At 50.6% G+C, this 12,896-nt stretch overlaps 1 protein-coding gene across 1 annotated transcript in view; it reads right to left on the bottom strand.

The window, feature by feature from the left end:
- Nucleotides 1-313: 313 nt before the first annotated feature.
- LOC144488181 (complement component C7-like) overlaps nucleotides 314-12,896 on the bottom strand; it is a gene marked incomplete at its 3' end in the record, with an annotated part of 13,717 nt that continues 1,134 nt past the window's right edge. Inside the window, exons 3-6 of the mRNA XM_078206206.1 lie at nucleotides 11,803-11,869; nucleotides 7,988-8,129; nucleotides 2,259-2,400; nucleotides 314-452 (exon numbers count right to left, since the gene is read on the bottom strand). Of these exons, the coding sequence (XP_078062332.1) occupies nucleotides 314-452; nucleotides 2,259-2,400; nucleotides 7,988-8,129; nucleotides 11,803-11,869 (490 nt within the window). The remainder of the gene's footprint in view (nucleotides 453-2,258; nucleotides 2,401-7,987; nucleotides 8,130-11,802; nucleotides 11,870-12,896) is intronic.

The following is a 12,896-nucleotide window of genomic DNA, read 5'->3' as shown; positions in this document are numbered from 1 at the left end:
GCTTACATTAACACTGCAATGAAGTTACTGTGAAAATCCCCCTCGTTGCCACACTCCGGCACCTGTTCGGGTACACTGCGGGAGAATTTAGCACGGCCAATACACCCTAACCAGCACATCTTTCGGGATGTGGGAGGAAACCGGAGGAAACTCCACACAGACAGTGAGCCAAGCCAGGAATCGAACCCAGGTCCCTGGTGCTGTGAGGCAGCAGCGCTAGCCACTGTGTCCCCGTGCCGTCCCGCTGACAGAGCGATGGTTGTGTTTATCAGACAGAGTGTTGTCCTCAGGGATCGGTAATCGGAAGCATTACCTGGAACGTATACTGCAGAATGTTCTCGGGAAGACGGTAAAAGTCCCGGTTATCCCCACTGAAAACCTTCCGGCACGTTCCGCCAAAGAATTTGGTGTTGATGACAGGTCCCCGAAACTCTCCTTTAATAACATCGAAGCTTAAAGAAAAAAACACTTTATACCAGAGACCCGGGACTGAAAATAGCCCAGATACCCTGCCAAAAACACTCTCCCCATGTACACTCTCCCCATGTACACTCTCCTCATGTACACTCTCCCCATGTACACTCTCCCCATGTACACTCTCCTCATGTACACTCTCCCCATGTACACTCTCCCCATGTACACTCTCCCCATGGACACTCTCCCCATGGACACTCTCCCCATGGACACTCTCCCCATGTACACTCTCCCCATGTACACTCTCCTTATGTACACTCTCCCCATGTACACTCTCCCCATGTACACTCTCCCCATGGACACTCTCCCCATGGACAAGACACTCTCCCCATGGACACTCTCCCCATGTACACTCTCCCCATGGACACTCTCCCCATGGACACTCTCCCCATGGACACTCTCCCCATGGACACTCTCCCCATGAACACTCTCCCCATGTACACTCTCCCCATGGACACTCTCCCCATGTACACTCTCCCCATGGACACTCTCCCCATGTACACTCTCCCCATGGACACTATCCCCATGGACACTATCCCCGTGTACACTCTCCCCTATCGCTGACTCTCCCCATTCCCCCTCCCACACCCCCATGTTCACTCTCCCCTATCACTGACTCTCCCCCCCATTTAATCCACAAACTACACTCTTACATACACATACCAAAACTCACTCAATCACACACCCTCACACACACACACACACAGACACACCCTCACACACACCCTCACACACACAGACACACCCTCACACACACCCTCACACACATACACAACCTCACACACACCCTCACACACACCCTCACACACACAGACACACCCTCACACACACCCTCACACACACAGACACACCCTCACACACACCCTCACACACACCCTCACACACACAGACACACCCTCACACACTCAGACATACCCTCACACACACACAGACACACCCTCACACACACACACAGACACACCCTCACACACACACAGACACACCCTCACACACACACAGACACACCCTTACACACACAGACACACCCTCACACACACCCTCACACACTCAGACATACCCTCACACACACCCTCACACACTCAGACATACCCTCACACACACCCTCACACACTCAGACGCACCCTCACACACACCCTCACACACTCAGACATACCCTCACGCACACCCTCACACACTCAGACACACCCTCACACACACACAGACACACCCTCACACACACAGACACACCCTCACACACACAGACACACCCTCACACACACAGACACACCCTCACACACGCCCTCACACACTCAGACATACCCTCACACACACCCTCACACACTCAGACACGCTCTCACACACACCCTCACACACTCAGACACACCCTCACACACACCCTCACACACACTCAGACACAGCCTCACTCACACTCACACACACAGACACACCCTCACTCACACTCAGACACACCCTCACACACACTCACAGACACTCACACACACAGACACACCCTCACTCACACTCAGACACACCCTCACACACCCTCACACACACACAGACACACCCTCACTCACACTCAGACACACCCTCACACACACTCACAGACACTCAGACACACCCTCACACACACAGACACACACACTCAGACACACACACTCAGACACACCCTCACACACACCATCACACACACTCACACACACCCTCACACACACAGACACACACCCTCACACACACCCTCACACACACACACTTGTGCCGGTCTCCAGCTTGTTGCAGAGAATGCCGCAGTGTGGACTCCCTCTTACCCCATGCCGGTTAGTTCTGCCTGGGGCGGGATTTTATCAATGTCACACGCCATTGTGCGACTCTCGCAGTTTGCTTCATCTGCTCCATCGCCCTCACAGTCTTCATCCCCATTGCACACCAGAGTCCGACTGACACACAGCCCTGAGACACACAGTGAGACACACGGTGAGACACACGGTGAGACACACGGTGAGACACAAGATACACTCAGCCCACTCAATCCATTTAGTTGATCTTTCACTACACCCTAGCTATGACTGTAGCACTACATTCTGCACTCTCGTTTCCTTCTCTATGAACGGTATGCTTTGTCTGTATAACGCGCAAGAAACAATACTTTTCACTGTGTGTTAATAGATGTGACAATAATAAATCAAATCAAACTCTGACTCAGAGATACCCGGATCCCGTCCTCCTGATATTCCAATTGAAAAGTCACACAGACCAGACATTCCACTGTGCCACCGTGTCGCCTGTCAACTCAATCTCTCCTCATAAGCTAACCCCCTCATCTCTGGAATCAACCTGGTGAACCTTCTCTGCACCCCCTCCTTCCTGAGAGAGATGCTTGTGACATTCAGAGACACCGCGACTCAGGAGAGATCCCACCAACAGGGTTAGATACAGAGTAAAGCTCCCTCTACACTGTCCCCATCAAACACTCCCAGGACAGGTACAGCACGGGGTTAGATACACAGTAAAGCACCCTCTACACTGTCCCCCATCAAACACTCCCAGGACAGGTACAGCACGGGGTTAGATACAGAGTAAAGCTACCTCTACACTGTCCCCATCAAACACTCCCAGGACAGGTACAGCACGGGGTTAGATACAGAGTAAAGCTCCCTCTACACTGTCCCCCATCAAACACTCCCAGGACAGGTACAGCACGGGGTTAGATACAGAGTAAAATACATCTACACTGTCCCCATCAAACACTCCCAGGACAGGTACAGCACGGGGTTAGATACAGAGTAAAGCTCCCTCTACACTGCCCCCATCAAACACTCCCAGGACAGGTACAGCACGGGGTTAGATACAGAGTAAAGCTCCCTCTACACTGTCCCCCATCAAACACTCCCAGGACAGGTACAGCACGGGGTTAGATACAGAGTAAACCTCCCTCTACACTGCCCCCATCAAACACTCCCAGGACAGGTACAGCACGGGGTTAGATACAGAGTAAAGCTCCCTCTCCACTGCCCCCATCAAACACTCCCAGGACAGGTACAGCACGGGGTTAGATAAAGAGTAAAGCTCCCTCTACACTGTCCCCATCAAACACTCCCAGGACAGGTACAGCACAGGGTTAGATACAGAGTAAAGCTCCCTCTACACTGTCCCCATCAAACACTCCCAGGACAGGTACAGCACGGGGTTAGATACAGAGTAAAGCTCCCTCTACACTGTCCCCCATCAAACACCCCCAGGACAGGTACAGCACGGGGTTAGATACAGAGTAAAGCTCCCTCTACACTGTCCCCCATCAAACACTCCCAGGACAGGTACAGCACGGGGTTAGATACAGAGTAAAATACATCTACACTGTCCCCATCAAACACTCCCAGGACAGGTACAGCACGGGGTTAGATACAGAGTAAAGCTCCCTCTACACTGCCCCCATCAAACACTCCCAGGACAGGTACAGCACGGGGTTAGATACAGAGTAAAGCTCCCTCTACACTGTCCCCCATCAAACACTCCCAGGACAGGTACAGCACGGGGTTAGATACAGAGTAAAGCTCCCTCTACACTGCCCCCATCAAACACTCCCAGGACAGGTACAGCACGGGGTTAGATACAGAGTAAAGCTCCCTCTCCACTGCCCCCATCAAACACTCCCAGGACAGGTACAGCACGGGGTTAGATACAGAGTAAAATACATCTACACTGTCCCCATCAAACACTCCCAGGACAGGTTCAGCACGGGGTTAGATACAGGGTAAAGCTCCCTCTACACTGTCCCCATCAAACACTCCCAGGACAGGTACAGCACGGGGTTAGATACAGAGTAAAACTCCCTCTACACTGTCATAAGAACATAAGAACTAGGAGCAGGAGTAGGCCATCTAGCCCCTCAAGCCTGCTCCGCCATTCAATAAGATCATGGCTGATCTGATAGTGGGTTCAGTTCCACTTACCCGCCCGCTCCCCATAACCCTTAATTCCCTTAATGGTTAAAAATCTATCTATCTGTGACTTAAACACATTTAACGAGGTAGCCTCTACTGCTTCATTGGGCAGAGAATTCCAAAGATTCACTCCCCTCTGGGAGAAGAAGTTCCTCCTCAACTCTGTTCTAAATTGACTCCCCCGTATTTTGAGGCTATGCCCCCTAGTTCTTGTTTCCATTGTAAGTGGAAATAACCTCGCTGCTTCTACCCTGTCGAGCCCCTTCATTATCTTACATGTCTCTATAAGATCTCCCCTCAACCTTCCAAACTCCAATGAGTACAGGCCCAGTCTAGAAACCCTACAGTGCAGAAAGAGGCCATTCGGCCCATCGAGTCTGCACCGACCACAATCCCACCCAGGCCCTACACCCCATATCCCTACATATTTACCCGCTAACCCCTCTAACCTACGCATCTCAGGACACTAAGGGGCAATTTTAGCATGGCCAATCAACCTAACCCGCACATCTTTGGACTGTGGGAGGAAACCGGAGCACCCGGAGGAAACCCACGCAGACACGGGGAGAACGTGCAAACTCCACACAGACAGTGACCCAAGCCGGGAATGGAACCCAGGTCTCTGGAGCTGTGAAGCAGCAGTGCTAACCACTGTGCTACCGTGCCGCCCGTCAACTCAATCTCTCCTCATAAGCTAACCCCCTCATCTCCGGAATCAACCTGGTGAACCTTCTCTGTACCCCCTCCAAAGCTAATATATCCTTTCTTAAATAAGGGGACCAAAATTGTACACAGTACTCTAGGTGCGGCTTCACCAGTACCCTGTACAGTTGCAGCAAGACCTCCCTGCTCTGATACTCCATCCCTCTCACGATAAAGGCCAACATTCCATTTGCTTTCTTGATCACCTGCTGCACCTGCAATCTGAGTTTTTGTGATTCATGCACAAGGACCCCCAGGTCCCTCTGCACAGTAGCATGTTGTAATTTTTCACCGTTTAAACAATAGTCCATTTTACTATTATTCCTCCCAAAGTGGATAACCTCACACTTACCAACGTTATACTCCATCTGCCAGATCCTCGCCCACTCACTTAGCCTCTCCAAATCTCTCTGCAGACTCTCTGTGTCCTTCACGCAATTCGCTTTCCCACTCATCTTTGTGTCATCCGCAAACTTTGTTACCCTACACTCGGTCCCCTCCTCCAGATCGTCTATGTATATGGTAAATAGTTGAGGCCCCAGCACCGATCCCTGCGGCACGCCACTGGTCACTGATTGCCAACCGGAAAAGCACCCATTTATTCCGACTCTCTGCTTTCTGTTAGATAGCCAATCCTCAATCCACGCTAACACTTTACCCTCAACTCCGTGTACCTTTATCTTATGCAGCAACCTTTTGTGAGGCACCTTATCGAATGCCTTCTGGAAATCTAAATACACCACATCCACCGGTTCCCCTCTGTCAACCTCACTCATTACATCCTCAAAAAATTCCAGTAAATTAGTCAAACATGACTTTCCCTTCATGAATCCATGCTGCGTCTGCTTGATTGAACCATTCTTTTCCAGGTGTCCTGCTATTTCTTCCTTAATGATAGATTCCAGCATTTTCCCAACTACAGAGGTTAAGCTAACCGGCCTGTAGTTACCCGCCTTTTGTCTGCCTCCTTTTTTTAAACAGTGGTGTCACATTCGCTGTTTTCCTCCCCAGAGTCCAGTGAATTTTGATAAATTACAACTAATGAATTTGCTATTACTTCTGCCGTTTCTTTTAGTACCCTGGGATGCATTCCATCCGGACCAGGGGACTTGTCTACCTTTAATCCCATTAGCCTACCCAGCACTACCTCTTCAGTAATAGTGATCGTTTTAAGGTCCTCACCCCCTACAGTCCCATGACCGTCAATTTTCGGTAAGCTATTTGTGTCCTCCACTGTGAAGACCGACACAAAAAACTTGTTTAAGGCCTCGGCCATTTCCTTGTTTCCTATTATTAAATTCCCCTTCTCGTCTTCTAATTCCCCTTCTCATCTGTCCCCATCAAACACTCCCAGGACAGGTACAGCACGGGGTTAGATACAGAGTAAAGCTCCCTCTACACTGTCCCCATCAAACACTCCCAGGACAGGTACAGCACGGGGTTAGATACAGAGTAAAGCTCCCTCTACACTGTCCCCATCAAACACTCCCAGGACAGGTACAGCACGGGGTTAGATACAGAGTAAAGCTCCCTCTACACTGTCCCCATCAAACACTCCCAGGACAGGTACAGCACGGGGTTAGATACAGAGTAAAGCTCCCTCTACACTGTCCCCATCAAACACTCCCAGGACAGGTACAGCACGGGGTTAGATACAGAGTAAAGCTCCCTCTACACTGTCCCCATCAAACACTCCCAGGACAGGTACAGCACGGGGTTAGATACAGAGTAAAGCTCCCTCTACACTGTCCCCATCAAACACTCCCAGGACAGGTACAGCATGGGGTTAGATACAGAGTAAAGCTCCCTCTACACTGTCCCCCATCAAACACTCCCAGGACAGGTGCAGCACGGGGTTAGATACAGAGTAAAGCTCCCTCTACACTGTCCCCCATCAAACACTCCCAGGACAGGTACAGCACGGGGTTAGATACAGAGTAAAGCTCCCTCTACACTGTCCCCATCAGACACTCCCAGGACAGGTACAGCACAGGGTTAGATACAGAGTAAAATTTGCTCTATCCCATCAAGGTAGCAGACTTCAGGCCCTGCATTGCCTCAGATGCAGAAAATACAACCTTTCATTTTCTCCAAGTGCCCCCTCTATGACCTCTTAGAATGATTTGGGACACTGCCCCAGTGTCCTTGTGCTCCAGTTCCCCAGTGTCCCCATGTCCCAGTGTCTCTGTGCCCCAGTGCCCATGTCCCAGTGCCCCAGTATCCTAGTGTCCTCTGTCCCAGTGCCCCAGTGCTCCAGTGCCCCAGTGTCCCAGTGTCCCATGTCCCAGTGCCCCAGTGTCCCACGTTCCAGTGCCCCATGCTCCAGTGTCCCAGTGTCTCATGTTCCAGTGCCCCATGCTCCAGTGCCCCAGTGTCCCATGTTCCAGTGCCCCATGCTCCAGTGCCCCAGTGTCCCACTATCCCATGTCCCAGTGCCCCAGTGTCCCAGCGCCCCAGTGTCCCAGTGCCCCAGTGCCCCAGTGCCCCAGTGTCCCATGTTCCAGTGCCCCAGTGCCCCAGTGTCCCATTGCCCCATGACCCAGTGCCCCAGTGTCCCAGTGCCCCAGTGTCCCATGTCCCAGTGCCCCAGTGCCCTAGTGTCCCAATGCCCCAGTGTCCCATTGCCCCATGACCCAGTGCCCCAGTGTCCCAATGCCCCAGTGTCCCATTGCCCCATGACCCAGTGTCCCAGTGTCCCAGTGTCCCAGGTCCTTGCCCAGTGGGACTCACACAGAGGATGCTTCATATCTCTGCTTGCTGTCAGCAGTCGGTTATCCAGTTGAAGACAATTCCACCCATTCTCGGCGGGGGGTCTGGAATGAGGAATGGTCCAAGTGCCGTACCCCACTCATCCACCCCCACCACCCACACCTGAAAGGAGAAGTGTTCACAACCTGAAGCGCAGCGGAACTGGTCTCCGCAGCCCTCGTCTACGGGGCAGCCCCTCGCTGAGACACACGAGCGAATTTCAAATCTGGAACCACTGCATTGCTGACCGCCGAACTGTGCGTAAACCGCCACGGATCTCCAGCGAGTCTGAAAACAAACAGAGGAATCGAGTCAGAAAATAAACCAGCTCTGATTTCAAAGGCGATATCTATAGAAACTGTAACGACTTTAATCGGGCGATTGAGGGGGGCCAGTTAGAATGTGAACTCCCTGATTAAGGGCCAAATTGATAGGCCAATCAGGGAGCCTCTTGCTCTGTATTTAACCAGGCGTGTCAGTTCCTCTGGGACTCCGAGTGTAGACGGCTAACTGAAAACACTCGGTATGCTGTTGTCAGACTTGTAAATCGAGGGATTTTAGTGAAGGGACTTCTGCCTCCAAGGAATTATTACAGAAACATAGAAACTAGAAGCAGGAGGAGGCCATTCAGCCCTTCGAGCCTGCTCTGCCATTCATTCTGAGCATGGCTGATCATCCAATAGCCTGATCCCCTCCTTCCCCCCATAACCTTTGATCCCCTTCGCTCCCACCTCAGCCCCACTGCTCACACACAGCGTCACTCAGAGGGCGATCGATGCTGCCACAGATAATTGTCCATGGTGTCTCAGTTTGGCATCACTCATCTCTCCCTGTGTAACTCTGCTTTCAAATGTCTGCTCCCGCGTCCAGAAACTTCCGCACTTTGTTTACATCGCTCTGAGCCCACATCCAAGCTTAACCAATCAAGAACAGTGATGATCAATTGTAAATAATTAAACACGGAAGAGTGAATCGCCCCGGTTTACCCCAAATCCCATTGCTTCCTGTCCTCAGCTGATTGGTGTCTGGGGGGGGCTGATTGAGTGGAAGCTGCCCTCAGACTGGGAGTGTGGATCAGGATAATGCGCAGAGCAGGCCTCATTCCCCCTCACATCTCCTCTCAGTGTGATCAGCCCTGGCTGCTCACTCTCCCCTCCTCAATCGTGGCTGAGCGATGCTGATTGCTGGGCCTGTACCGCCAGGTAAATGTGCCATGGTGCATGGAGACAGGTACAAAGTAGCTTGAGAAATAGGGGCAGGAGGAGGCCACTCAGCCCCTTGATGCTGCTCCACTGTCCAATACGATTATGGATGATCTTGCATCTCTTCTACATCTTCCCACACTGTCCCTGATTCCCATCTTACCCAGGGAGGTGTACAAGAGGTAAATGTGTTTCAGGTAAATGTGTTACAGGTAGGTGTGTTTCAGGTAAATGTGTTTCAGGTAAATGTGTTACAGATAGGTGTGTTACAGGTAAATGTGTCACAGGTAAATGTGTTACAGATAGGTGTGTTACAGGTAAATGTGTTACAGATAGGTGTGTTACAGGCAAATGTGTTACAGGCAAGTGTGTTTCAGGTAAATGTGTTTCAGGTAAATGTGTTACAGGAAGGTGTGTCATGGACAGAGGGGATTTCTGTTGGTGTGCATTGATAGAAACGGTGGAATTTATCTGCCTAATCCGAGCAATGTCACAGGAGATGTAGAGACAAGCCAGGGAACTACAGGCCAGGAACTACATCTGTGGTTGGGAAAATACTGGAGAAGATTCTGAAAGAGAGAATCTATCTCCATTTGGAGAGGCAAGGTTTGATCAGGAATAGTCAGCATGGTTTTGTCAGAGGGAGGTCATACCTAACAAATTTGATTGAATGTTTTGAGCATGTAATCAAGTGTGTGGGTGAGGGCAGTGCGGTTGATGTAGTTTAATGGATTTCAGCAAAGCCTTTGACAGAGTCCCACATGGGAGACTTATTAAGAAGGCTAATGCACATGGGATACAGGGTGATCTGATAAGGTGGATTCATAATTGGCTCAGCGGTAGGAGACAGAGGGTGGTGACAGACGGCTGCTTTAGTGACTGGAGGCCAGTGACCAGCGGCAAACCACAGAGATCCGTGCTGGGCCCCCTACTGTTCGTCATTTATATAAATGACATTGATGACTATGTGGGGGATGGGATCAGTAAGTTTGCCGATGACACAAAGATTGGCCGGGTGAGTAACAGTGAGGTTGAGTGTCTTGGGTTTCAGGAAGATATAGACGGAATGGTCAAATGGGCGGATAAATGGCAGATGGAATTTAACCCTGAAAAGTGTGAGGTGATGCACTTTGACAAGGAAGTATACTGTGAAAGCTCTGACACTGGGAAGTTCCGAAGAACAAAGGGACCTTGGTGTGTTTGTCCATGGATCGCTGAAGACGGAAAGGCAGGTTAATAGGGTGGTGAAAAAGGCAGATGGCGCACTCACCTTTATCAATCGGGGTATAGATTACAAAAGCACAGAGGTCATGATGGAGTTGTATAGAACTTTGGTGAGGCCACAGCTGGAGCACTGTGCGCAGTTCTGGTCACCACATTATAGGAAGGATGTGATTGCACTGGAGGGGGTGCAGAGGAGATTCACCAGGATGCTGCCTGGGACGGAGCATTTAAGTTATGAGAGAGGTTGGATAGGCTTGGGTTGTTTTAGAACATAGAACAGTACAGCACAGAACAGGCCCTTCGGCCCACGATGTTGTGCCGAGCTTTATCTGAAACCAAGATCAAGCTATCCCACTCCCTATCATCCTGGTGTGCTCCATGTGCTTATCCAATAACCGCTTAAATGTTCCTAAAGTGTCTGACTCCACTATCACTGCAGGCAGTCCATTCCACACCCCAACCACTCTCTGCGTAAAGAACCTACCTCTGATATCCGTCCTGTATCTCCCACCACGAACCCTATAGTTATGCCCCCTTGTAATAGCTCCATCCACCCGAGGAAATAGTCTTTGAACGTTCACTCTATCTATCCCCTTCATCATTTTATACACCTCTATTAAGTCTCCCCTCAGCCTCCTCCTGCTTCTCTGGAGCAGAGAAGACTGAGGGGCGACCTGATTGAGGTGTTCAAGATTATGAGGGGCATGGACAGGGTGGATAGGGAGCAGCTGTTCCCCTTAGTTGAAGGGTCAGTTACGAGGGGACACAAGTTAAAAGTGAGGGGTGGGAGGTTTAGGGGGATTCGAGGAAAAGCCTTTTACCCAGAGGGTGGTGAGGGTCTGGAATGCGCTGCCTGGGAGGGTGGTGGAGGCGGGATGCCTCACATCCTTTAAAAAGTACCTGGGTGAGTACTTGGCACCGTCATAACATTCAGGGCTATGGGACAAGTGCTGGCAAGTGGGATTAGGTGGGTAGGTCAGGGCCCTTCATGTGTTGGTGCAGACTCGATGGGCCGAAGGGCCTCTCCCGCACTGTAGGATTCTGTGATCTGTGGTTCTGTGGTGCGAGTGTTGTGTGATTTATATCAGTCACAACTCAGACTGTGAAAGGTGTTGGAAATTTTTCCTTACCTGCCCCACAGCAGGAGTTCCCCAGGGATTTATCAATCCTCCAATCTACTGAAATATTTCCGAGCAATTGGACTCTAAATACCCTTGAAATGTGTCCTTAAACTAAACTCCCCCAGAACAAAAGAGCAGCAACTTTGTAGAACTGATTACTGCCACAAACACAGGAGTTAAACACCAGCATGGGGCCTGATGTCTCCACACTGCTCTGTGAGCAATGCCACAGCAGGCCGGCAAATACCCAGCAACAATGCTGTCCATTTACCAGCTGGGTGTCACCATGACAACCATCACCATTCATTGACCATTAGAATATTACCTTCCGTCTCGTCTACTCTGCTAACTTGCCCGGCTGCCTATTCCCCTGTAGAGCGGTGGGTACACGGTCAGTAACAGGGGGTAACTAACCTGAGTGTTGTTACAGCCCTCGCACTCACTCCAGGGGCTGAACCGGCCCCACTGGCAGTGGACGGCACTGTTAACAGAAAAGGCAGGAGTTAGACAAAGAGCTGTGTGGAGACATCCCAATCCATCAACATTCCCACAATCCGCTCACATCAAACACACGCTGGTATACTTGCTAACATTCAGTGCTCTCATTACACTGGCCACTTTAACCCATTGCATCATTGATGCTAACCATAGATTACCATAGATTACCATAGATTACCACCCCGGTCAACCTCCCATCCATTGACTCTGTCTACGCTTCCCACTGCCTCGGCAAAGCTGCCAGCATAATTAAGAACCCCACGCACCCCGGACATTCTCTCTTCCACCTTCTTCCGTCAGGAAAAAGATACAAAAGTCTGAGGTCACGTACCGACCGACTCAAGAACAGCTTCTTCCCTGCTGCTGTCAGACTTTTGAATGGACTTACCTCACATTAAGTTGATCTTTCTCTACACCCTAGCTATGACTGTAACACTACATTCTGCACTCTCTCATTGCCTTCTCTATGAACGGTATGCTTTGTCTGTATAACGCGCAAGAAACAATACTTTTCACTGTATGTTAATACATGTGACAATAATAAATCAAATCAAATCAATAATCACTGTAACTCTACTCTCCCACAAGGCTGGAGGATGGGAGCATCCTCTTAACTCATTTCCAAATCACCTCAATCACTTCCCTCCACATCACACAACCTCAATATCCCTCAATCCCTCTCTCCTCCTCCTCCTTCTACCTCCATCCCTCTCCTCTTATCGCCATCCCTCATTCTTCCATCACTCTATTCCCAGCCCTCAATCCCTCGTTCCTCATCCATCCTTACATTCCTCTCCCCAAAACTATCAATTCGTCTCATTCCTCCTCCTTCATTTATCCTTCCCCCAATCCTCATCCCTCGATCTCTCCTCACTCATCTGTGTTCACCCTCCCCTCATCTCTCCTCACTCATCTGTGTTCACCCTCCCCTCGATCTCTCCTCACTCATCTGTGTTCACCCTCCCCTCATCTCTCCTCCCTCATCTCTCCACCTTCTTCCCTCCTCCCTT

This window comes from Mustelus asterias, unplaced genomic scaffold, assembly GCF_964213995.1.
Source record: "Mustelus asterias unplaced genomic scaffold, sMusAst1.hap1.1 HAP1_SCAFFOLD_1357, whole genome shotgun sequence".
NCBI lineage: Eukaryota > Metazoa > Chordata > Chondrichthyes > Carcharhiniformes > Triakidae > Mustelus > Mustelus asterias.
This window is presented reverse-complemented; position numbering and strand designations above follow the sequence as displayed.